This window comes from Ranitomeya imitator, chromosome 1, assembly GCF_032444005.1.
Source record: "Ranitomeya imitator isolate aRanImi1 chromosome 1, aRanImi1.pri, whole genome shotgun sequence".
NCBI classification, from domain to species: domain Eukaryota; kingdom Metazoa; phylum Chordata; class Amphibia; order Anura; family Dendrobatidae; genus Ranitomeya; species Ranitomeya imitator.
Window position 1 is genome coordinate 1,190,824,432 of NC_091282.1, and position 22,943 is coordinate 1,190,847,374.

The following is a 22,943-nucleotide window of genomic DNA, read 5'->3' on the forward strand; positions in this document are numbered from 1 at the left end:
TAGTTTGAGAACGATTTTAATATTTTCAATTAAATCAATTTTTAAAAAGGGTATATTATGTAAATTTTCATTTGCCCTATAGTTGATTTCTGTGGGTCCCAATAAACATCTTATTTTTAAGAGGGAATCAAGAAATAAAAAAAATAAAAAAATAATAGGGCGTTAACCCACGTAAAATTGAACATTTATGGTGCCTCTATTTTTGGGACCGATGGAAAGAGTGGAGCACAAAGGTTTCTCTGGAGATACACTTTAGCAATGCGTTTTTCATGATAATGATAACCCATCTTTATAGGATTAATGAATGGAAAATGCAAAGAAATAAAATAAATAAATCAGTTTTTACATACATTTTACATTTATTAAAAATAGTAAAAAATATTATTTTATATAAAAACTGTAAAACATTTTTTTCTTTTTTTTTTTAGCGCATTACATGGGGTAAATTGATGAGGGAACATGTAAGTGCATTTCCACAGAAATACTAGTCGCCAAATCTATAATGACTATTGGAGGCTTTAGCATCACTAACGAGGAAACTGGTTGTGTCGGAGCAGACATTGATGCCAGCCAGTTCTTTATCCTGCTGCCCCTTGTCTCCCACCGGTCTCCTCTTCCTGTTCAAGTGGTCGACACTTTGAAGCTACATCAGGTGCAGCGGCCAAAAGAATGGAGACAGCCAGTGGCCAATATGAGCGGAGTGGGATCGATTGGTAAGTATTAGTGATGAGCGAATGTGCTCGGATAACGTCTTATCCGAGTATGCTCGGGTGTTCTCTCGTATATTATGAGCATGCTTGTATATTACGTTCGAGTCCCTGCGGCTGCATGATTTGCGGCAGTAGACGGCCTGAACACATGTGGGAATTGCTTGCTTCTTAGGCAATCACTGCATATGTTGTGGCTGTCGAACCACCGTGAGACATACAGGTGCGGAGACTCAAACATATTTTGAGCACACCGAAGACACTCGGCACACGAGCGTGCTCGCATACTGTAACGCCTTATCCGAGCATGTTCGCTCATCACTACTAGTGAATAATGATCTCTAATGGATCAAGGAATGATGGACCTTTGTCTTTCTCCAACCTACACACTGTAAAGATACGACATCAGTGTGTGGTAGGCTTGCATGCATCCTCCGGTACACTTAGAGATACCAGCAGTCGGAGGATCACAGATTGAAGTCATACCCGAAGCTACGTCTTTAGTCACTGATCTGACCCTAGAAGGTGGTATGGAGGGAGGACAAGGACAACTGCCTGACCGGTGTGCAAAAACTGAGGACGTAGAAGGGTAACTGCTGTGAAGTCATCTGCTTTATGACTTATATTAATGGGTGGAATGAAAAAAGCATAGAAATCACTGATCCAGGTCATTTTCATTTTGCAGAGTCTTCATAGCAAGTCCCCAAAGGCTCATACTAGAGAAGAAGGGGCCGTCAGACCCCCTGTATCCATTAGAAGATGCTCGGTTATTTAAGGGTTCGTTACAGTTATTCTCCAAATTGACCAAAGAGGAGCGTACCATGGATATGTCCGACTGTAAAGTCTCTTCCGTGACCGCGACCTCCACCTCTGTAAACGTGTAAGTGCTGGTGGTATCTGCCAAGTGAGGCTTTGCCATCTTGGTGCCCTCAGAATTTCTCTTGTCCGGCGTGGTAAGTTCATCCTGCGGAATCACAGTCTGCATTTTGCAATAGGAGTCATTATTGCTTCCCTCGTAGTCACTTCTTGTATTTTCCACCGAGTGTCCATGCTCTTGCATAAAAGCGTCTGGAATGTTAGGAGTTAATGAACCTGAATTTTGTGACTTTCCTGAAGATTCCTCAGCGTTTGTGAACTCTTCCGGGGTGATCGCCTCATCTTCTGTAGGTTTACAGTGCATACTTTTATGTCGTCTAAGGACAGCGGATCGAGAGAAACTTTTGTTACACACGTCGCACGTGTACGGCTTCTCCCCTGTATGGGATCTCACATGCCTGCGCAGATCTCCAGAGCCGGCAAACTTTTTCCCTAGAGATAAATGGGTATTCATCAGTGGAGATAAAGAAGGAGTACACAAGTGCAAACACAACGACACCTTTTAGCTTCCATACGTAACCCAAACCCTTCCTCTAATTCTGGGGTGGACCGGGTGACAAGTCATCCTCCTTTGAGAAGAAGTGCTTAGTTGTTGAAGTTTTATGGCCCCTATACGCAGATAAAAGTCACCAATATTGATAGGACCAGCCAACCATCTAGTGTTTTTGTGGAGGGTTCCCACCTGTTCCCCGGTAGATTACGTCGGTGGACATAAAGATCGGGTGGTTGGAAAGAAATCACCCGACCTTCTTGCCCTCTGCTGAGCACAGTGTTCCTTTATATGGGGGGAGTCGGGATGGGTAACGGTCAGCCAACTGACAGCTTTGCTGACCGCTACCTAATGCGTACGGCCAGTTTCTGCCCAATCTTTCGTGCCCTTACCCATCAGGCATTTATCCCATTATTATCAGAGCCCCCTACCAGCACTATATTCGGCAGTTCCTTACCGCACGTCAGGCAGTTGTATGGTTTCTCCCCAGTGTGCCGAATCCGGTGCTTTATCAGCTTCCGGTGCATGTTGAATGATTTGCCGCAGTCATCGCAAGTGAAGAATTTATCGGCGGCATGAGTCTTCTCGTGCTCCTTCAAGTTGCTGACGTTGCTAAAACCTAGTGGAAATGCACCGGAGCTTGAGAACTTACTCAGGCTAGGATTATTGGTTTTTCTTATTGGCTTTTTCTAATTTACCTCGACCACAGATGTCGCACAAGTGGGGCTTCTCTCCCGTGTGAATGACGATATGACGCTGGACGTCTCCAGAAACTGCAAATCTAGGATATTAGAGGGGGAGTCAATATAACCATGTAAAGTGCCAATGTGTCTGCATATACAGCCGTGTGAAAATAACTAGAAACCAATGTCTGCTGTGACCGTACGGAGACTATAAGCAGCATCAATGCTCCTAGGTGAACTGCGGTTCAGATGAGACACCCACCCCGGGAGCGGCAGACCATCTACTGTGCATGGCGTCCTCACCACTCTCCCCTGACCGATCAGGTTGAGAGGGAGAAGAATTGGGCATGGTGAATTTCATAAGAAATCTAGAAGGTGGAATTAAAGGGCCAGGACTTATGACTCGGCGATCTATCCTTAGGACAGGCCATCAAATATATATTAATGGTGGTCCGACACCCGCTACCTTTCACTGATCGAATACTAACAGGACTTGTGGCTACAGATGGGAGAACCCGAATAGAAATGTTCGTCGTCCGAACTGGACAGTCTCTGTTGTAGCCTGAACACCAAACACTGACTTTTTGCTGAAGTCTGGTGCAGTGTACGGGGTAAGTCCGACGAGGTGTAGGACAGAGCGCGAGGCAGAGCGAGAGGCAGAGCGCGAGGCAGAGCGAGAGAGAGCGCGAGGCAGAGCGAGAGAGAGCGCGAGGCAGAGCGAGAGAGAGCGCGAGGCAGAGCGAGAGAGAGCGCGAGGCAGAGCGAGAGAGAGCGCGAGGCAGAGCGAGAGAGAGCGCGAGGCAGAGCGAGAGAGAGCGCGAGGCAGAGCGAGAGAGAGCGCGAGGCAGAGCGAGAGAGAGCGCGAGGCAGAGCGAGAGAGAGCGCGAGGCAGAGCGAGAGAGAGCGCGAGGCAGAGCGAGAGAGAGCGCGAGGCAGAGCGAGAGAGAGCGCGAGGCAGAGCGAGAGAGCGCGAGGCAGAGCGAGAGAGAGCGCGAGGCAGAGCGAGAGAGAGCGCGAGGCAGAGCGAGAGAGAGCGAGAGGCAGAGCGAGAGAGAGCGAGAGGCAGAGCGAGAGAGAGCGAGAGGCAGAGCGAGAGAGAGCGTGAGGCAGAGCGAGAGAAAGCGAGAGGCAGAGCGAGAGAGAGAGAGAGGCAGAGCGAGAGAGAGCGAGAGGCAGAGCGAGAGGCAGAGCGAGAGGCAGAGCGAGAGGCAGAGCGAGAGAGAGCGAGAGAGAGCGAGAGAGAGCGAGAGGCAGAGCGAGAGAGAGCGAGAGAGAGCGAGAGAGAGCGAGAGGCAGAGCGAGAGAGAGCGAGAGGCAGAGCGAGAGAGAGCGAGAGGCAGAGCGAGAGAGAGAGGCAGAGCGAGAGAGAGAGGCAGAGCGAGAGAGAGAGGCAGAGCGAGAGAGAGAGGCAGAGCGAGAGAGAGAGAGCGAGAGGCAGAGCGAGAGAGAGCAAGAGGCAGAGCGAGAGAGAACGAGAGGCAGAGCGAGAGAGAACGAGAGGCAGAGCGAGAGAGAGCGAGAGGCAGAGCGAGAGAGAGCGAGAGGCAGAGCGAGAGAGAGCGAGAGGCAGAGCGAGAGAGCGAGAGGCAGAGCGAGAGAGAGCGAGAGGCAGAGCGAGAGAGAGCGAGAGGCAGAGCGAGAGGCAGAGCGAGAGGCAGAGCGAGAGGCAGAGCGAGAGAGAGAGCGAGAGAGAGAGGCAGAGCGAGAGAGAGAGCGAGAGAGAGAGCGAGAGGCAGAGCGAGAGAGCGAGAGGCAGAGCGAGAGAGAGAGCGAGAGGCAGAGCGAGAGAGAGAGAGCGAGAGAGAGCGAGAGGCAGAGCGAGAGAGAGCGAGAGGCAGAGCGAGAGAGAGCGAGAGGCAGAGCGAGAGAGAGCGAGAGGCAGAGCGAGAGAGAGCGAGAGGCAGAGCGAGAGAGAGCGAGAGGCAGAGCGAGAGAGAGCGAGAGGCAGAGCGAGAGAGAGCGAGAGGCAGAGCGAGAGAGAGCGAGAGGCAGAGCGAGAGAGAGCGAGAGGCAGAGCGAGAGAGAGCGAGAGGCAGAGCGAGAGAGAGCGAGAGGCAGAGCGAGAGAGAGCGAGAGGCAGAGCGAGAGAGAGCGAGAGGCAGAGCGAGAGAGAGCGAGAGGCAGAGCGAGAGAGAGCGAGAGGCAGAGCGAGAGAGAGCGAGAGGCAGAGCGAGAGAGAGCGAGAGGCAGAGCGAGAGAGAACGAGAGGCAGAGCGAGAGAGAACGAGAGGCAGAGCGAGAGAGAGCGAGAGGCAGAGCGAGAGAGAGCGAGAGGCAGAGCGAGAGAGAGCGAGAGGCAGAGCGAGAGAGAGCGAGAGGCAGAGCGAGAGAGAGCGAGAGGCAGAGCGAGAGAGAGCGAGAGGCAGAGCGAGAGAGAGCGAGAGGCAGAGCGAGAGAGAGAGCGAGAGAGAGCGAGAGGCAGAGCGAGAGAGAGCGAGAGGCAGAGCGAGAGAGAGCGAGAGGCAGAGCGAGAGAGAGAGCGAGAGGAAGAGCGAGAGAGAGAGCGAGAGGCAGAGCGAGAGCGAGAGGCAGAGCGAGAGAGAGAGCGAGAGCGAGAGAGAGAGCGAGAGGCAGAGCTAGAGAGAGAGCGAGAGGCAGAGCTAGAGAGAGAGCGAGAGGCAGAGCGAGAGAGAGAGCGAGAGGCAGAGCGAGAGAGAGCGAGAGGCAGAGCGAGAGAGAACGAGAGGCAGAGCGAGAGAGAACGAGAGGCAGAGCGAGAGGCAGAGCGAGAGAGAGCGAGAGGCAGAGCGAGAGGCAGAGCGAGAGGCAGAGCGAGAGGCAGAGCGAGAGAGAGCGAGAGGCAGAGCAAGAGGCAGAGCGAGCGGCAGAGCGAGCGGCAGAGCGAGAGGCAGAGCGAGAGGCAGAGCGAGCGGCAGAACGACAGTCAAAGACAAAGAGCGAGAGACGAGCGAGAGTCAGAGACAATGAGCGAGAGATGAGCGAGAGGCAGAGGCAATTTTTTCTTAGCAGTCGAGTATCCATTATTTTTAATGGTTCTGGTAGATGTTCGGGTACTGTTCTAGTACCCAAACTTTCCAAAAACTTCGGGTCATGTACCAGAACTTCCATCGGTCCACCAATCCCTACTCATAGCTCCTTGGATCTGCTGGAAAAAAGCAAGTACAGCGCTCGGCAGCCCCATAATGAAAAAAATGGAGCGCAATCCAATCTATCGGGGATAAGAGTGCCCTGGTCTGCTGAACAGTGCGGTCGGACCCCACTGGATCAGTAATTTGTCACCTATCCTGTTGCTAGATCATAACTTGTTTCCACAGGACAACCCCTTTAAGTGATGATATCAAAGACTATTTCTAAAGTTCATGCAAATATTACAGCATTTTACATCTATACGTTTATTTTACAGGAGAAAGAAAGGGCGCATATAACAATCGTACCTCTTCCCACAAATCTCACATATGTAGGGCTTCTCCCCCGAGTGCCGTCGGAGGTGAGTCTGAAGGTTGCCAGCCTGAAAGGCAAATCAGTGTAACTAGCCATAGCCCAAACAATGGCTGAGGGACACACTCCCCCTGGTGGGCAGAGCGTGTATCAGCAAGATAATAATATGGACAGTGAATACATGGGACCTGCATGAAATAAGCATCGAAATTGACCCCTTTTTATCTCCGCCACTCCCAGTGGAGATGCATAGCCAATATTCTGAATTTCTGGGTAAATACACATGTACACCTTACCTGGGAGAAATGCTTCCCACAAACGCTACATTCAAAAGGTTTCTCCCCTATGAAGAGAGAGGCATATAATCAGATATGAAGACACTTGGGTCTTCTCATACATCAATGACTCTAGAGCAGTCATGTACAAATCCCAGCTGATCGGGGACAGACGCGAGAAAATCTCCCTTCCTGAGAATCCACATTTGTGCCCACAGGGGGCAGTATTACACTAAGATAATCACTTAGTATGGAAGTGCGGTGGTCTTGAGAAGCGAGACACGTAAATGTGCTTAGGGCTCTGGTCTCTTCTTCCCACTCAACCTGGAACTTCATAAGACTTCAGAAGAGTCTGAAACAATTGGATGAGTGAGTTCATTTTAAGGGTCTGGATTAATTACAGGGGTTTGATTGTGGGCCTATATTACATTTAGGGGCCTGTTTTGGGGTTTGTATTAATTTAATTGGGTCAGGTCCGAAGGTCTGAATTAATTGCATGGGTCTTACTTCACTGTGAATACTTGCAGTGACTAAAAGGGAACCTGTCATGTCCCCAAACACCATTTACCTGCAGATATGGGGTTAATCTGCAGGTTAATAGCGTTACAATGGAGCCCGGTCGTCTTACTGAAAACTTGGCTGCCGAGGGAAAATTAACTTTATTCTTCTTGAGAGCAGCCTGCTTTCAGTCATAAAGGCGTCATGAGCAGTGGATATATGGCTTCCCTACAGAGAAAGCTGTTAGTCAAAGTGCCATGGCGTACTTACAGCCACCGCTCATTGTATACTAAGTGGTGACAGTAGCTTTCATAACTGAAAGGCGGTGTTGACCATAGCCTCTATAACTGAAAGCCGGCGGTGACTATATCCTCTATAAATGAAAGCCAGTGGTGATTGTAGCCTCTATAACTGAAAGCTGGCGGTGACCGTAGCCTCTATAACTGAAAGCTGGCGGTGACCGTAGCTTCTATAACTGAAAGCCGGCAGTGACCGTAGCCTCTATAACTGAAAGCCGGCGTTGATCGTAGCCTCTATAACTGAAAGCCGGCGTTGATCGTAGCCTCTATAACTGAAAGCCGGCGTTGATCGTAGCCTCTATAACTGAAAGCCAGCATTGACTGTAGCCTCTATAACTGAAAGCCGGCGTTGATCGTAGCCTCTATATCTGAAAGCCGGCAGTGACCGTAGCCTCTGTAACTGAAAGCCGGCAGTGACCGTAGCCTCTATAGCTAAAAGCCAGTGGCTCCTCGAAGGAATAAAATTTATTTTTCTCTTGTGTTTTCATTATGTCGGCAAGACAGCATTGGAACGCTATTAACCCTATATCTGAAGATTAATAGCGCTTAGTGACATGACAGGTTGCCGTTAAACAAGAAGTAATCGTATAAGGTAGGTTCTGGTTTGGATGGAGCAGAACTGAAAAGCTAAATAACACCCCGAGTACATTAACTTCAATGGCATAAAAGGAAATGCCATCTTTGTCATAAAAGCACACTCGAGTCCGCCATGTCGGGAGTCATTTGTAGACAGAAGCAGCCTGTTCTGGCTCATGGAGAGGGATCTTCAGGGATATATGGACAGGGGAGGTGCAGGATACTATACACTATACCACTTGATCAATTTAGACTTTTCATGGACATCAATCCGAAAGTCACTGACGGTGATGACGGAGCCGCTACATCTGATTTGTCCCATCCTATGACAGCACAAATAAGGGGGTGATCTAAGCAACCATTACCTCACTATACCTGTATGAGAACGTTTGTGGAGCTCGAGATTACTGGGGTGTTTGAAGCTCTTGCCACACATATCACAAGCGCAATGCTTCAGGACAGGGGCGCTCTGATCGTCCAAGGTAGGACTCTCGCCACTCTCCGCCTCGATATTTTGTTCCAATGGTTCCACCATTTCCCCGTCTGCTTCTTTTTCCAAAAAGTCTTTCTCCGTGCTCTCCAAAGCAGCACTGGGAAAGGCGGTCTCCTCTACAGCTTTGTGCAGGACTCCTATGGGCTCTGCCGACTCCTCAGCCAACTTCTGAGACCTGAGAAAGTTTAACTTTTTTAAATGGATTGCTTTCTTAAGCCGCATCTCCTGAGGGAACTGTAGTGGAGATGTTCCCGAATCCTGTGAGGTAACAAAGGTCTGTGAGAATGCGGGTAAAGGCTCCAGGGGTAAGGAGTCAGATGGGGCCAGTACAGACTCGGAATTATTCACAGTCCATGGCTGAGGTTCGATACTGGGCTCTGTACAGACATTGGATGTTGTCAGCTGCTCCGCAGCCTTGTCTGCCGTCTCCTTGTAAAATAATTTACTGTAAAAATCTCGTAACTTATAAGGCTGTCCAAACTGCTTGAGATGACTCTCCCTGGGGTTCAAGGAGGCAGGTGCACTTTTGGGAACAGTCCCCTTATCGGCCTGGGGTTGTCTCTCGTCTGATATGGGCTCCTCTAGCAGCGACTTGTTGAGATGTTCATTGGAAATCGAGTGATTGAATGTGGTGGTGTAAGTGCCCTGGAGAGGTAGAGAACTGTTGCATGGCAGGGAAGTGACCGGATCCAACTTTAAGAAGGTGTAACACATGTTTAAGACGTTTTGTACCTGAAGACATTGGGCAATGTCCAACATGACCTGAATGTTATCATTATTCAGGTCCAGGTGAGAGGTATACATGAAGTCCAAAATCTGACCTATGCCACCGATGTTCTTAATGTCCAAGTGAAAGACGTCGTTTTTCTGGGTTGTAGCGTTCTGAAAAAGGGATCTGTAAGAGAAGAGAGAGAATGGAGACCAGGTCTGATACAAAAGACGAGTAGAGGAGCAGAATGTAGACCAGGTCTGATACAAAAGACGAGTAGAGGAGCAGAATGTAGACCAGGTCTGATACAAAAGCCGAGTAGAGGAGCAGAATGGAGACAAGGTCTGATACAAGAGGAGAGAAGAGGAGCAGAATGGAGACAAGGTCTGATACAAGAGACAAGAAGAGGAGTAGAATGGAGACAAGGTCTGATACAAGAGCAGAGAAGAGGAGTAGAATGGAGACAAGGTCTGATACAAGAGGAGAGAAGAGGAGCAGCATGGAGACAAGGTCTGATACAAGAGCAAAGAGGAGCGCCATGGAGACAAGGTCTGATACAAGAGCAGAGAAGAGGAGCAGCATGGAGACAAGGTCTGATACAAGAGCAGAGAACAGGAGCAGAATGGAGACAAGGTCTGATACAAGAGACGAGAAGAGGAGTAGAATGGAGACAAGGTCTGATACAAGAGGAGAGAAGAGGAGCAGCATGGAGACAAGGTCTGATACAAGAGCAAAGAGGAGCGCCATGGAGACAAGGTCTGATACAAGAGACAAGAAGAGGAGTAGAATGGAGACAAGGTCTGATACAAGAGCAGAGAAGAGGAGTAGAATGGAGACAAGGTCTGATACAAGAGGAGAGAAGAGGAGCAGCATGGAGACAAGGTCTGATACAAGAGCAAAGAGGAGCGCCATGGAGACAAGGTCTGATACAAGAGCAGAGAAGAGGAGCAGCATGGAGACAAGGTCTGATACAAGAGCAGAGAACAGGAGCAGAATGGAGACAAGGTCTGATACAAGAGACGAGAAGAGGAGTAGAATGGAGACAAGGTCTGATACAAGAAAAAAAGAGGAGCAGAATGGAGTCAAGGTCTTATACAAGAGCAGAGAAGAGGAGCAGAATGGAGACAAGGTCTGATACAAGAGCAGAGAAGAGGAGAAGCATGGAGACAAGGTCTGATACAAGAGCAGAGAAGAGGAGCAGCATGGAGACAAGGTCTGATACAAGAGCAGAGAACAGGAGCAGCATGGAGACAAGGTCTGATACAAGAGCAGAGAAGAGGAGCAGAATGGAGACAAGGTCTGATACAAGAGCAGAGGAGGAGCAGAATGGAGACAAGGTCTGATACAAGAGCAGAGAAGAGGAGCAGCATGGAGACAAGGTCTTATACAAGAGCAGAGAGGAGGAGCAGAATGGAGTCAAGGTCTGATACAAGAGCAGAGAAGAGGAGCAGAATGGAGACAAGGTCTGATACAAGAGCAGAGAAGAGGAGCAGAATGGAGTCAAGGTCTTATACAAGAGCAGAGAAGAGGAGCAGAATGGAAACAAGGTCTGATACAAGAGCAGAGAAGAGGAGCAGAATGGAGACAAGGTCTGATACAAGAGCAGAGAAGAGGAGCAGAATGGAGACAAGGTCTGATACAAGAGACGAGAAGAGGAGTAGAATGGAGACAAGGTCTGATACAAGAGAAGAAGAGGAGCACAATGGAGTCAAGGTCTTATACAAGAGCAGAGAAGAGGAGCAGAATGGAGACAAGGTCTTATACAAGAGACGAGAAGAGGAGTAGAATGGAGTCAAGGTCTTATACAAGAGCAGAGAAGAGGAGCAGAATGGAGACAAGGTCTAATACAAGGACATTGTCTAAAGCCAAGGTCCTAGCCTGGAAGAGGTGGACGGTTGAGGCTTGTAATGGTAAAAGCAAGGAGCCTTTCTGCCATATCGGTAAATCCCTGTACAACAAACATGGTGGTCATCGCTAATCTCTAATTGACTTACTGCCAGTGAAGGTGGCAGGGTGCATAAGATCGAGGTCTGGTGCGGAAGGTAAGCGCCCCATATGGCACTTTACTATCAGTACCATCACTGCGCTATAAACGTCCCTAAGAGCTGACGGTCTAATTGTATGGCTGTTATGTAACGGTAAGTATACCAATTAGAGTGGATCTAGTTGGTAGTCTGTGGCCTCTGTACCAAAGTCCTGAAAAACTCCTTCTCTATTGTAGGTCCAGAACGCATCATCGTTGTGGCGCGACCCATGTAGGACATCACACCGAGGATACTAATCAGATGCGCTGTCTATTGCTGGCTACCAACTAGTTAACTGAGAATCGATCAGTGAAATCACTATGGCAGTCTTAAGGGGCGTTTGTGACTCATTTCCTTCTTTCTGAGCTCCTCTCAGCTCAGCTGAATTATGACCACATCAAAGTTGAATGTGCACAAAAAGGAACTAAAATCACTTTTGCAGTTAGGTCCCATCAACTATTTCCCACCGTTTGCCTTGTCTATCCTCTTTGCTGCTCTATTACTGACGGCAGAATGAGTTAGCTGAGAATCTGTCAATGAGCTCATTCTCATGGTCTGATACTGTAGCTCTTATCTCTCTTTTTCTGAGCTCCTCTCAGTCGATTTAGGACCACAGACTGCATGGAAGCTGAACGTGCAGAGAAAGAGAGAGAGCCTGTAAAAACCATATGGTGCAGTATTTTTAATAAAACCCAATTTCAAGAATTATTTTAGCCCCAAACATATGCATTTAAGAAAGAAATGTCCCCAAAAAGTGGAAACCCTGTTACGACCTTGGACGTATGGATATGTCCTATCTTTAGCATGGCAGTCGCGGTGGTCGCATTAAGGTGCCTGCTAAATCTTGCAGTAGGGCACGTTCTGACCTCACAGTGACCACTCTGCCGCACTATACTGGGCCTTGTGGTGCCACAGAATTTTTAAGCCTGTGCCATCACTACTGCTCTTCCTGCTGCTTTGCTAATCCACCCCGATCCTCCGTTACTTACTCCCCCCTTCTCCAGCTGAGCGCTCTTCACTACTTGATCACTCGATTATTGGCAGGTTTTGTTTTTTTTTTGCACAAATAGTAACCTGTGCTCGCTGTTTTCCAGGACTTTTTTTTTTGCGTCTAAGGCTGCTTTCACACATCAGGTTTTTGGTTTCAGGCACAATCCGGATCAGTTTTTTTCTGATGCCTGATCCGTTTTTTCCCCATAGAGTTGTATTACTGCCGGATTGTGCCTGAAGGACATGCGTTTCATCCGTTTTGTGCCGGATCCGTCCCTTCAGGCTTTTTTGCCGGATAAAAAACATCTCCATCTCCATATCTCTCCCCCCCCCACCCCCAATTTTCTTTCATTTTTTAAAACATTTTTTTTTTTTTCTTTAACTTTTGCCATGCTTCATTAGAAGCTGGCACAACTGGATCCGCTCAGCTACATAGGAGCGAACAACAGATCGCTGCTATGTAGCTGAATTACAGGCTTGCTATGACCGTCGACCACAGGGTGTCGCTCACAGCTAGCCGACATCAACAACCATAGAGGTCTCAAGGAAACCTCAGGTTGTCATGCCGACCCCCTATGGACCTCACCTCCTGAAGATTATGAGCCACAGATCTCTGATTTGGTGGCACAATCAGGCATCCAATTTGACACCACTAGCCTAAAAAACATTTACTTTTTGAAGTCTTTTTCACTGAGGATTTTGTAAACATTATGGCGTCCCAGACAAATTTGCACACAAAACAGCCTGTTATCATTTTCTAACTGGACCCCTATAGACGCAGTAGAAATTATGACGTTTTGGGGCCTGGTTCTTCACGTGGAGATAGTGAAGAAAACAGAACTTGACTTTTTGTATAACACTCCACTCTTCCGCATGGTCATGACCTGTAAATGACTTGAGGCCATTCACAATTTTTTACATTACAGTAATAATGCACAATGAACTCCTCGAGATGACCCCAACCTTGACAGACCTGTCAAAGTTTGGCCGGTCACTGATCACTTCAACAACAAGTTTGCTGGGGTGTACGTTCCCCAAAAGGACATCTGCGTGGATAAGTCCCTAATACATTTCAAGGGGAGGCTCAAATTCCATCAGTACCTGCCCAGTAAGAGGGTACTGAATGAAGCTGCACAAACTGTGTGAGAGTACCTGAAGGAACACGCACCGGTTTAGAGTTTATAAAGGGAAGGACTCCTGGATTCAACCCCCTGAATGCCCCCTGTCCTGGGAGTGAGTGGGAAAATTGGGTGGGATTTGGTACATGCACTGTTGGATCAAAGTTATCATCTCTGCATAGATAACTTTTATACCAGCATCCACTCTTCAAGTCCCTCTCTGTGCAAGCTACAGCAGCCTGCGTTATGGTCAGCAATAATCAGAAAGGCCTCCCTAAGACGCTAATTGGGCAACTGCTCAGAAAGGGTGAAAGCAGAGCCCAATGTAGCGACTACATGATGGTGGTCAAGTACAAGAGGGATATCCTTTCCTTGACCACCATACATGGTGATGGCAGCACTCCCACCACTATATGAGGTGCCTCTACACAGGTCACCAATCCAGACTGTGTCCTGGGGTACAACAAGAACATCAGGGGAATTGATCTTTCTGATTAAGTCCTCCTTGCCATGAGAAAACCAAGGTGTGGTACAAGAAGCTGGCGGTGCACCTCGTACAGATGCTTACGTGCTATGGCGATGTGCAGGACCGACAGGTACGCACTTTCAGTTCCAGGAGGTAGTGAACAAGGCCCTAATGTTTGGAGATCCTGAAGGAGGCGGCCCCAGTACTTCCGGAACTGAAGGTGCCCGCATTGTGCCAGACCAACATTTCCCAGGGCAGGTCCCTCAAATCACAAAGAAAGGAAGGTTGCGAAAGAGGTGCCGAGTGTGTTACAGAAAGGGGATAGGCAAAGACACCACTTATCAATGCAACTCCTGCCCTGACAAGCCTGGCCTGTGTGTAAAAGAATGCTTCAGACTGTATCACACCTCCATGGATTACCAAATTCATTTCTGACTCACACAACTCACGTATGCCAAGCTGACGTACGCTACACAACTCACGTATGCCAAGCTGACGTACGCTACAGAACTCGCGTATGCCAAGCTGACGTACACTACACAACTCACGTATGCCAAGCTGACTTACGCTACACAACTCACGTATGCCAAGCTGACGTACGCTACACAACTCGCGTATGCCAAGCTGACGTAACTACACAACTCACGTATGCCAAGCTGACTTACGCTACACAACTCACGTATGCCAAGCTGACGTACGCTACACAACTCGCGTATGCCAAGCTGACGTACACTACACAACTCACGTATGCCAAGCTGACTTACGCTACACAACTCACGTATGCCAAGCTGACGTACGCTACACAACTCACGTATGCCAAGCTGACATACACTACACAACTCACGTATGCCAAGCTGACGTACGCTACACAACTCACGTATGCCAAGCTGACATACACTACACAACTCACGTATGCCAAGCTGACGTACACTACACAACTCACGTATGCCAAGCTGACATACACTACACAACTCACGTATGCCAAGCTGACGTACGCTACACAACTCACGTATGCCAAGCTGAGGTACACTACACAACTCACGTATGCCAGTACATTATAAAAGTCACATACCAGGAAACACTAGATCAATCCCAATATAGGGTCGCTTGTGGGGGGTTTCCATTGTTTAGGTACCTCAGGGGCTCTCCAAACGCGACATGGCATCTGCTCTCAATTCCAGACAATTTTGGGTTAAAAAAATTCAAACATCACTCCTCTTCCAAGCCGTGACCTGCGCTCAAACATATGAGGTATCAGAGTACACAGGAGAAATTGCGCAACAAATTTATTTTTTCCAAAATGTGGCGTCACTTGTAGGGGTTTCCACTGTTTATCATGGGCTCTCCAAACGTGATATGGTGTCCGCTCTCGATTCCAGACAATTTTGGGTTCAAAAAGTCAAACGTCAACTCTTCTCTTCTGAGCCCTGTCGTGGTTTACCCCCACATATGAAGTACTAGCTTACTCAGGAGAAACATTTGTGCTGGGGACAACAAATCTTTGGATGACAGATAACTTACCGAAAATACTGACTAAAAGCAGCGAGCACGTTCTTATGAGCTTTAAAGCAGACGCCCTTCACCACAAGCATGCAGTCGCACAGCAGCCCTTGGATACGTTGCTCATGCAGTTGCTGCAGAAGGTGACAACTGTGACTGGCGGCCGGGTCCATCCTGTACGACCATCTCAATGCTCTAGAGATAAGAAGAAAAAGGAGCCATCATCACAGTGAAAGTCAGTACTCCTAGGACTGCGTCCCGCCAGGACTGGAAGACCAGGACAGGGCATCAGAAATTCAGAAGGGGCTACCTAAGCTAACTGTGTGGAAGCCTCCATGGAGTACAAGTAATCTAACTAAGTGATTGACTGCAGCGGTCACGTGCACATGGTGCGAGGATCATCATAGCAGGACAACTGTAACATTGGTGGATTTATTATGTGATGTATTATGATAGATAGATATATATATATATATATATATATACACATACACACACACAGCAGCACATGTACATGAATCTAGGCCATGTGAAAACACAGACAAATATTCAATATGAATTATAATTATACTTCTCAAAAATATTTTTTCACAAAAAAATTTTCAAAAAATTTTTTTTCATAAAACTTACAGTTCTAGATGAAATGAAGATTCTTGGCGCATAAATTGGCCAATTCATGTGTGCCTATCAACCACGGCAAGGTGATCTCCCTCTGATGGGTCCTACACTACCATACATGCCACTCTTGGGCCACCAGCCTACAACTCTGGACAAAACATGTCACTCTGGGCTAAACCTACAATTCATGGGCAGGTAGAGTTGATTACCACCACCTGCAAGGTCAATGGGAGGAGTGCAAGATCACAAATATTTTTTCAAAAATTTTTTTTTCATAAAACTTACAGTTCTAGATGAAAAGAAGATTCTTAGCGCATAAATTGGCCAATTCATGTGTGCCCATCAACCATATATCAGTGGCCCGATTCTAATGCATCGGGTATTCTAGAATATGTATGTATATAGCAGCCACATATTATATAGCACAGACCACGTAGTATATAGGAGCCATGTAGTATATAGCAAATACTACGTGGCCTGTGCTATATACTATACATACATATTCTAGAATACCCGATGCGTTAATACAGGCCACGCAGTATATAGCAGCCACGCAGTATATAACACAGGCGACGTAGTATACAACACAGGCCACGCGGTATATAACACAGGGCACGTAGTATATAGCACAGCCCATGCAGTATATAGCACAGCCCACGCAGTATATAGCACAGCCCACGCAGTATATAGCACAGCCCACGCAGTATATAACACTGCCCATGTAGTGTATAGCACAGCCCCCGCAGTATATAACACAGCCCACGTAGTATTTAGCAGTGTGGGCACCATATCCCTGTTAAAAAAAATTAAAATAAAAAATAGTTATATACTCACCCCCTAGGATCCAGCGAAGCTCCGGCGATACACGCTCGGCTGCAGCCATCTTCCGTTCCCAGGATGCATTGCGAAATTACTCAGATGACTTAGCGGTCTCGCGAGACCGCTACGTCTTCTGGGTAATTTCGCAATGCATCTCTGGAACCGGAAGCTGGCGGCAGGCGCGAGCGCATCGTCGGACGACAGAGGGTGAGAATAGCAGGTTTTTGTTTTTTTTTATTATTTTTAACATTAGATCTTTTTACTATTGATGCCGCATAGGCAGCATCAATAGTAAAAAGTTGGGGACACACAGGGTTAATAGCGGCGGTAACGGAGTGTTACCCGTGGCATAAAGCGGTCCGTTACCGCCAGCATTAACCCTGTGTGAGCGGTGACTGGAGGGGAGTATGGAACGGGCGCCGGGCACTGACTGCGGGGAGTAAAGAGCGGCCATTTTCCCGCTGGACTGTGGCCGTCGCTGATTGGTCGTGGCTGTTTTGCCGCGACCAATCAGCGACTTGGATTTGCATGACAGACAGAGGCCGCGACCAATAAATATCTGTGACAGACAGAGAGACGGAAGTGACCCTTAGACAATTATATAGTAGATATATAACACAAATGTTTTAAAAGGGGTTAGAGATTTGGTCATGGTTGTGTTAAAAAAAACAAAACAAAAGAAAGTCACATAATGGACCCCATCTAGTCTGCTATCTTCATTTTCACCAGGTGCCCCCCGCAGTCAGTGACGATTAATTGGCTGCCTCACTAGACAAGGTTCATCATTATTTTGGGGGGTTCAAGTTACACTTTTTTTTGTCTTGGGTCATTCTATTTTTTCCCTTCCCCATGACGGCACCTAACGTGAGAGATGGTTCCAGCCCCCCCAGGAACAGGAAACCTGCATAGGAGATAAAAGATGGGGGCGGCACCTCTCTCCTCAGTTTTGGTTTCCTGTTCCTGCGGGGATCCTGCGACATCGTCCCAGAGGGATCTCTCTCTGGAGGTGCCGGTCCGGAGACCGAGGCCCACAGCGGGAGCAGCTGGTGACGTATACGGCTGCATCACTCACGTGCGGTGATCCGGAGCTGCGGCGGTGGCGTCCGTCCCGCGGGGGGCTCCCCGGTGTCCGCTCCTGGCTGGAGGCTGGACCGGGGCAGAAGCGTGTCCCATCACTAGGCTGGCGCCGAGGTGAATGGAAGTACTTCCGGGTTCAACCGGAAGTAACGTCGCACGCCGAGGAGAGCGCTGTGCTGACACTCCCGGGGGGGGGGGGGGGAGGAAGTCAGGGGCGCTCACACCGCTCTCTCCCCTATATTATATTAAGAGGCAGGGCATAAGCAGCAGTGCCTTCAGCCTCTTCAACATGGCGGACCCGACTGCAGAATCACCAGTACCGGTGGACGTTCCGCAGACCCCCGTGGTAAAGGTTCGGTGGGTGAGTGCCTTTGTAAGGCAAAATGACATGTCAGTAACACAGTGTTTCTGTATTATATTGTGCAGGGGAGGAAGGTTACGGCCAAGCAGAAAAACAAAGTCTGCGCACTCTGTGATAGAGCTCTCCCTAAAACTTATGACAAACGGATCTGTCGTTTATGTATAGAAAAGACGGTGGCCGAGGAGTCCTCATCACTACTCCAAAATATAAAGAATATCGTTAGGGATGAAGTAAAAATCACAGTGAAGGAGCAAATGAAACAGCATGGGCTATGTAGCTCCGGGAATCCACCTCCTAGACCTGCCCAAACCTCTGACGTGGAATCAGAAGGCGAACCTGGGGAATTGCCACCTGATGGTGATTCAGACATAGACTCTTCGGATGAAGAGTGTGGGCGGACGTATGTACTAGCTGAGGATGTTGGGAAACTGCTTAAGCTATTTAGAGCAACATTGGGGGTTGAAACACCAAAAGAACATAAAACAACCCAGGATTCTATGTTTAGCAACCTAGAAGTAAAAAAACGCAGAGTTTTTCCCTTTCACGATAATGTTTTAAACTTAATTAAAAAAGAGTGGAAAAAACCAACTAAAAAAATGTCAGTTCCCCAAACCCTTAAACGCAAATATCCGTTTGAGGAAGAAATATGTGAAAAATTGGAGAAAGCACCTAAATTGGACTCTGCAATTGCAAGCACTTCCAAGGGTATAGCACTTCCCTTCGAAGACATGGGGGCCCTTAAAGACCCTCTTGATAAAAAGGCGGACGCCTTCTTAAAATCGGCATGGGAAGCATCAACATGGGCATTTAAGCCAGGAGTAGCCGCTACCTGTACAGCTCGGGCCATGATAAAGTGGTTAGAGGAGTTGAGTGAGCAGATAAGGGACAAATGCCCTAGGGAGAGACTCTTAGAGGTAATACCCTCACTTCAAAATGCGGCAGGCTTCCTCCCAGATGCCGCCATTGACTCAGTGCTTTTTCTGCCCGCACATGTGCCCTCTCCAACTCTGGCAGAAGGGCATTATGGCTTAAAAATTGGTCAGCTGACTTTCAGTCCAAAGTCAAATTATGTGCAGTCCCTTGTGAGGGCCAGTATCTATTTTGGAAGGCACTCGATGAGATTCTAGAGAAGGCAGCAGATAAAAAGAAACACTTCCCACCTTCCCCCTTCTCAAGACGGCGGTGGAGTGATAATCGGCGTTCCTTTCGGGGTTCAGGAAAAGCAGGCCGGGGTCGGCCGGGGGATAGATCCACCCGTGGGAAGCCCTGGGGTGAGAGAAGAGAAAGCGGATCTCTCTTTAAAGGGAACCTGTCACCCCGAAAATCGCGGGTGAGGTAAGCCCACCGGCATCAGGGGCTTATCTGCAGCATTCTGTAATGCTGTAGATAAGCCCCCGATGTTACCTGAAAAAGGAGAAAAAGACGTTATATTATACTCACCCAGGGGCGGTCCCGCTGCTGGTGCGGTCGGATGGGTGTCTCTGGTCCGCTGCGGCGCCTCCCATCTTCTGTCCATGACGTCCTCTTCTGATCTTCAGCCACGGCTCCGGCGCAGGCGTACTTTTCTCTGCCCTCATGAGGGCAGAGGATAGTACTGCAGTGCGCAGGCGCCGGAAAGGTCAGAGGCCCGGCGCCTGCGCACTGCAGTACTTTGTCTGCCCTCAACAGGGCAGAGCAAAGTACGCCTGCGCCGGAGCCGTGGCTGAAGATCAGAAGAGGACGTCATGGACAGAAGATGGGAGGCGCCGCAGCGGACCAGAGACTCCCATCTGACCTGACCAGCAGCGGGACCGCCCCTGGGTAAGTATAATATAACGTCTTTTTCTCCTTTTTCAGGTAACATCGGGGGCTTATCTACAGCATTACAGAATGCTGCAGATAAGCCCCTGATGCCGGTGGGCTTACCTCACCCGCGATTTTCGGGGTGACAGGTTCCCTTTAATAAGCCTCCTCAGAAATCAGACCCCAAACAACAACAATGACGCCGATATCCGGGTGGGAGGAAGACTTCGGTTTTTTGTCCACCAATGGGAAAAATTGCAGACATCACAGTGGGTAGTATCCCTACTAACCGAAGGCCTGCGTCTAAATTTCACCTCCCTCCCTCCTCATCGAGTAAAGGTCACACATGTCGCAAAAAGGAATCAGGCAACATTGGAAAGGGAAGTTCATCTCCTCAGGAAAAAACAAGTTCTCGTAGAAGTACCAACACAAGAAGTTGGGAAAGGATTTTACAGTACCCTATTCCTCACACCGAAGCCAGATGGTTCGCTAAGAACGATCTTCAATCTGAAATCCCTAAACCAATACATCAAGGTAGACAAATTCAAAATGGAGACGTTAAAAACTACAACAAAACTGCTATATCCAGGCTGTTACATGGCAGTAATAGACCTCACAGATGCCTATTATCATGTTCCCATTTGTGTAGAACATCAACAATTCCTAAGACTAATAGTAGAAATAAATCAAATCCCCACTCATCTACAGTACCAATGTCTCCCTTTTGGGGTGTCTGTGGCTCCCAGAATTTTTACAAAAATAATTTCAGAGATAGCGTCGTTGGTAAGAAAGGAAAATATCTTACTAATACCATATCTAGCTGACTTTCTCCTTGTGGCAGACAGCCAGGAAGAATGCGTAGTGGCAGTCTCGAAAGTACGGGACCTGTTATCCAGATTGGGGTGGCTGATCAATTTTAAAAAAATCAAAGATGCATCCAGTCCAGATACAGGAATTCCTGGGAATTCAACTGGACTCAATTAGGCAAATTTGTATCCTTCCGGAAAGGAAAATCAACGCCATAAAACAAAAGATAAATCAGGCGCAATCAGGCCGGCCTATCTTGTTAAGAGAAGCCATGTCCCTTCTGGGGATGTTGACAGCCACAATCCCAGCGGTTCGGTGGGCACAAATACATTCAAGGGAGTTGCAATGGCAAATACTGACCGAACAGGCAAAAGATCCCCACAATCTAAACCAAAAAATCGTTCTATGGCCACAAGTGCAGGACTCTTTAATTTGGTGGCTAAAAATAGAAAATTTAAAAAACGGGGTACCGTGGTCAGCCCAAGATCCGGTGGTGCTAACCACGGATGCAAGCCCGCTCGGCTGGGGGGCACATTTAGAACATCAGATTCTGCAAGGCAGATGGGATCCTCAGATGGAGTCAGCATCCTCCAACCTAAAGGAGCTAACAGCAATAAGGCTAGCAATTCTGCAAGCAGAAGAAATTGTCGAGAGGAAACACCTAGTGGTCTTGTCCGAGAACAGCACGACAGTCTCCTACATAAATCGTCAGGGGGGAACAAGGTCAAGATCTCTGTTAGAAGAAACCAAGAGACTGTTTTCTTGGGCAAAAAATCACCTCCTATCTTTGACAAGTACCCATCTGAAAGGAACAAGCAATCTTGTTGCAGACTTCTTAAGCAGGCATATACTACATCAGAACGAATGGTCTTTAAACCAGGAAATTTTGGGGGAAATCTGTGCCCTTTGGGGTACCCCACAGATAGACCTCTTTGCCACAAAGCAAAACCGGAAGGTAGAAAGGTTCTATTCCCTGAACCCGCGAGAGAACCCAGAAGGAGTAGATGCGCTGTTACACCAATGGGATTTCCATCTGGCCTACACATTTCCTCCGTTTCCGCTGATACCGACAGTGTTGAAGAAGATCCGGGAGGAGGGAACACGAATAATACTGATTGCACCCTTCTGGCCGAAGAGGGCCTGGTTCACCTGGCTCAGGCGTATGTCCATATCGGACCCATGGATCCTTCCAGAAGTGCCGAACCTTCTACATCAGGGTCCAGTGTTCCATCCTCAAGTACACAATCTGCATCTCACTGCCTGGAACTTGAGAGGGGGCTTCTACTAGGAAAGGGTTTCTCAGCTCCGGAAAATCTGGGAAAAATTTCTAGAGTTCTCAGGGCGACGCCTATCAACCACCACTCAGAAAGTCCCAATAAGGGAAGTTCTTAGAGTTCCTCCAAAAAGGTCTGGAGCGGGGGTGATCTACCAGCACCCTAAAGGTGCAAGTTTCAGCGCTTGGCCTCCTTCACAGCCAGACCATTTAAACCTCGGCCAAAAGTTCCTCCCTGGGATCTAAATTTAGTGCTCCAGGCCTTAACTTGTCCTCCTTTTGAGCCTCTTAGCTCCATATCGGAAAAAAACCTAACCCTAAAAACGGTTCTCCTGGTTGCCCTGACGTCTGCCCGACGCATTAGTGAGATTCAGGCTATATCTATTGATCCTCCATAGACTACAATTCTGGAGGACAGAGTAATAATCAAATCTGACCCGGCCTTCTTACCAAAGGTCAATTCAAAATTTCATAGGGACCAAGAGATAGTTTTACCCTCTTTTTGTTCAAATCCAAAATCCCAGGGAGAACAAACCTTTCATTGCCTGGATGTCAGACGTTGCCTAATCCAATACCTAGAGGTGACAAAATCTTGGCGACAATCTTCAGCCATTTTTGTTTCCTTTCAGGGAACAAACAGGGGTAAAAAAAGCCACGAAATCTACTATTGCATGGTGGTTCCGCATGGCTATTGCGCTCACTTACTCATCTGCAGGGCAATGCCCTCCACTAGGGGTGACAGCACACTCCACAAGAGCTATCGACACATCCTGGGCGGAGAGGGCAAACGCGTCGATAGAGCAAATTTGTAATGCGGCAGTATGGTCTTCACCCTCTACCTTCTTTCGCCACTATAGGTTAAACTTGGGGCTTTCAAGTCTTGCCTTTGGTAGGAAAGTCTTATCGGCTGTTGTCCCACCCTAGGAGTCTTCTTCTATTTTCTCCTCTCACGTTAGGTGCCGTCATGGGGAAGGGAAAAATTGATAATTACTTACTGGTAATTTGATTTTCCAGATCCATGACGGCACCGTATTAATTCCCGCCCTATCTTGGTGATGGTGGTGTGTTGCACCAAAAAAAAAAAAAAAAAAAAGGGGGGTATA

At 48.2% G+C, this 22,943-nt stretch overlaps 1 protein-coding gene across 2 annotated transcripts in view; it reads right to left on the reverse strand.

Moving 5' to 3' along the window:
- Positions 1-344: 344 nt before the first annotated feature.
- ZBTB49 (zinc finger and BTB domain containing 49) overlaps positions 345-22,943 on the reverse strand; it is a 44,968-nt gene continuing 22,369 nt past the window's right edge. Inside the window, exons 2-9 of one of the 2 annotated variants that reach the window (XM_069744837.1) lie at positions 15,125-15,298; positions 14,676-14,835; positions 8,179-9,191; positions 6,452-6,498; positions 6,152-6,225; positions 2,772-2,854; positions 2,531-2,692; positions 346-2,015 (exon numbers count right to left, since the gene is read on the reverse strand). In XM_069744837.1, the coding sequence (XP_069600938.1) occupies positions 1,363-2,015; positions 2,531-2,692; positions 2,772-2,854; positions 6,152-6,225; positions 6,452-6,498; positions 8,179-9,100 (1,941 nt within the window). In that variant the 5' untranslated portion in view covers positions 9,101-9,191; positions 14,676-14,835; positions 15,125-15,298 and the 3' untranslated portion in view covers positions 346-1,362. Of the gene's footprint in view, positions 2,016-2,530; positions 2,693-2,771; positions 2,855-6,151; positions 6,226-6,451; positions 6,499-8,178; positions 9,192-14,675; positions 14,836-15,124; positions 15,299-22,943 lie in introns of both variants that reach the window. The other variant, XM_069744836.1, reaches the window with a different exon arrangement.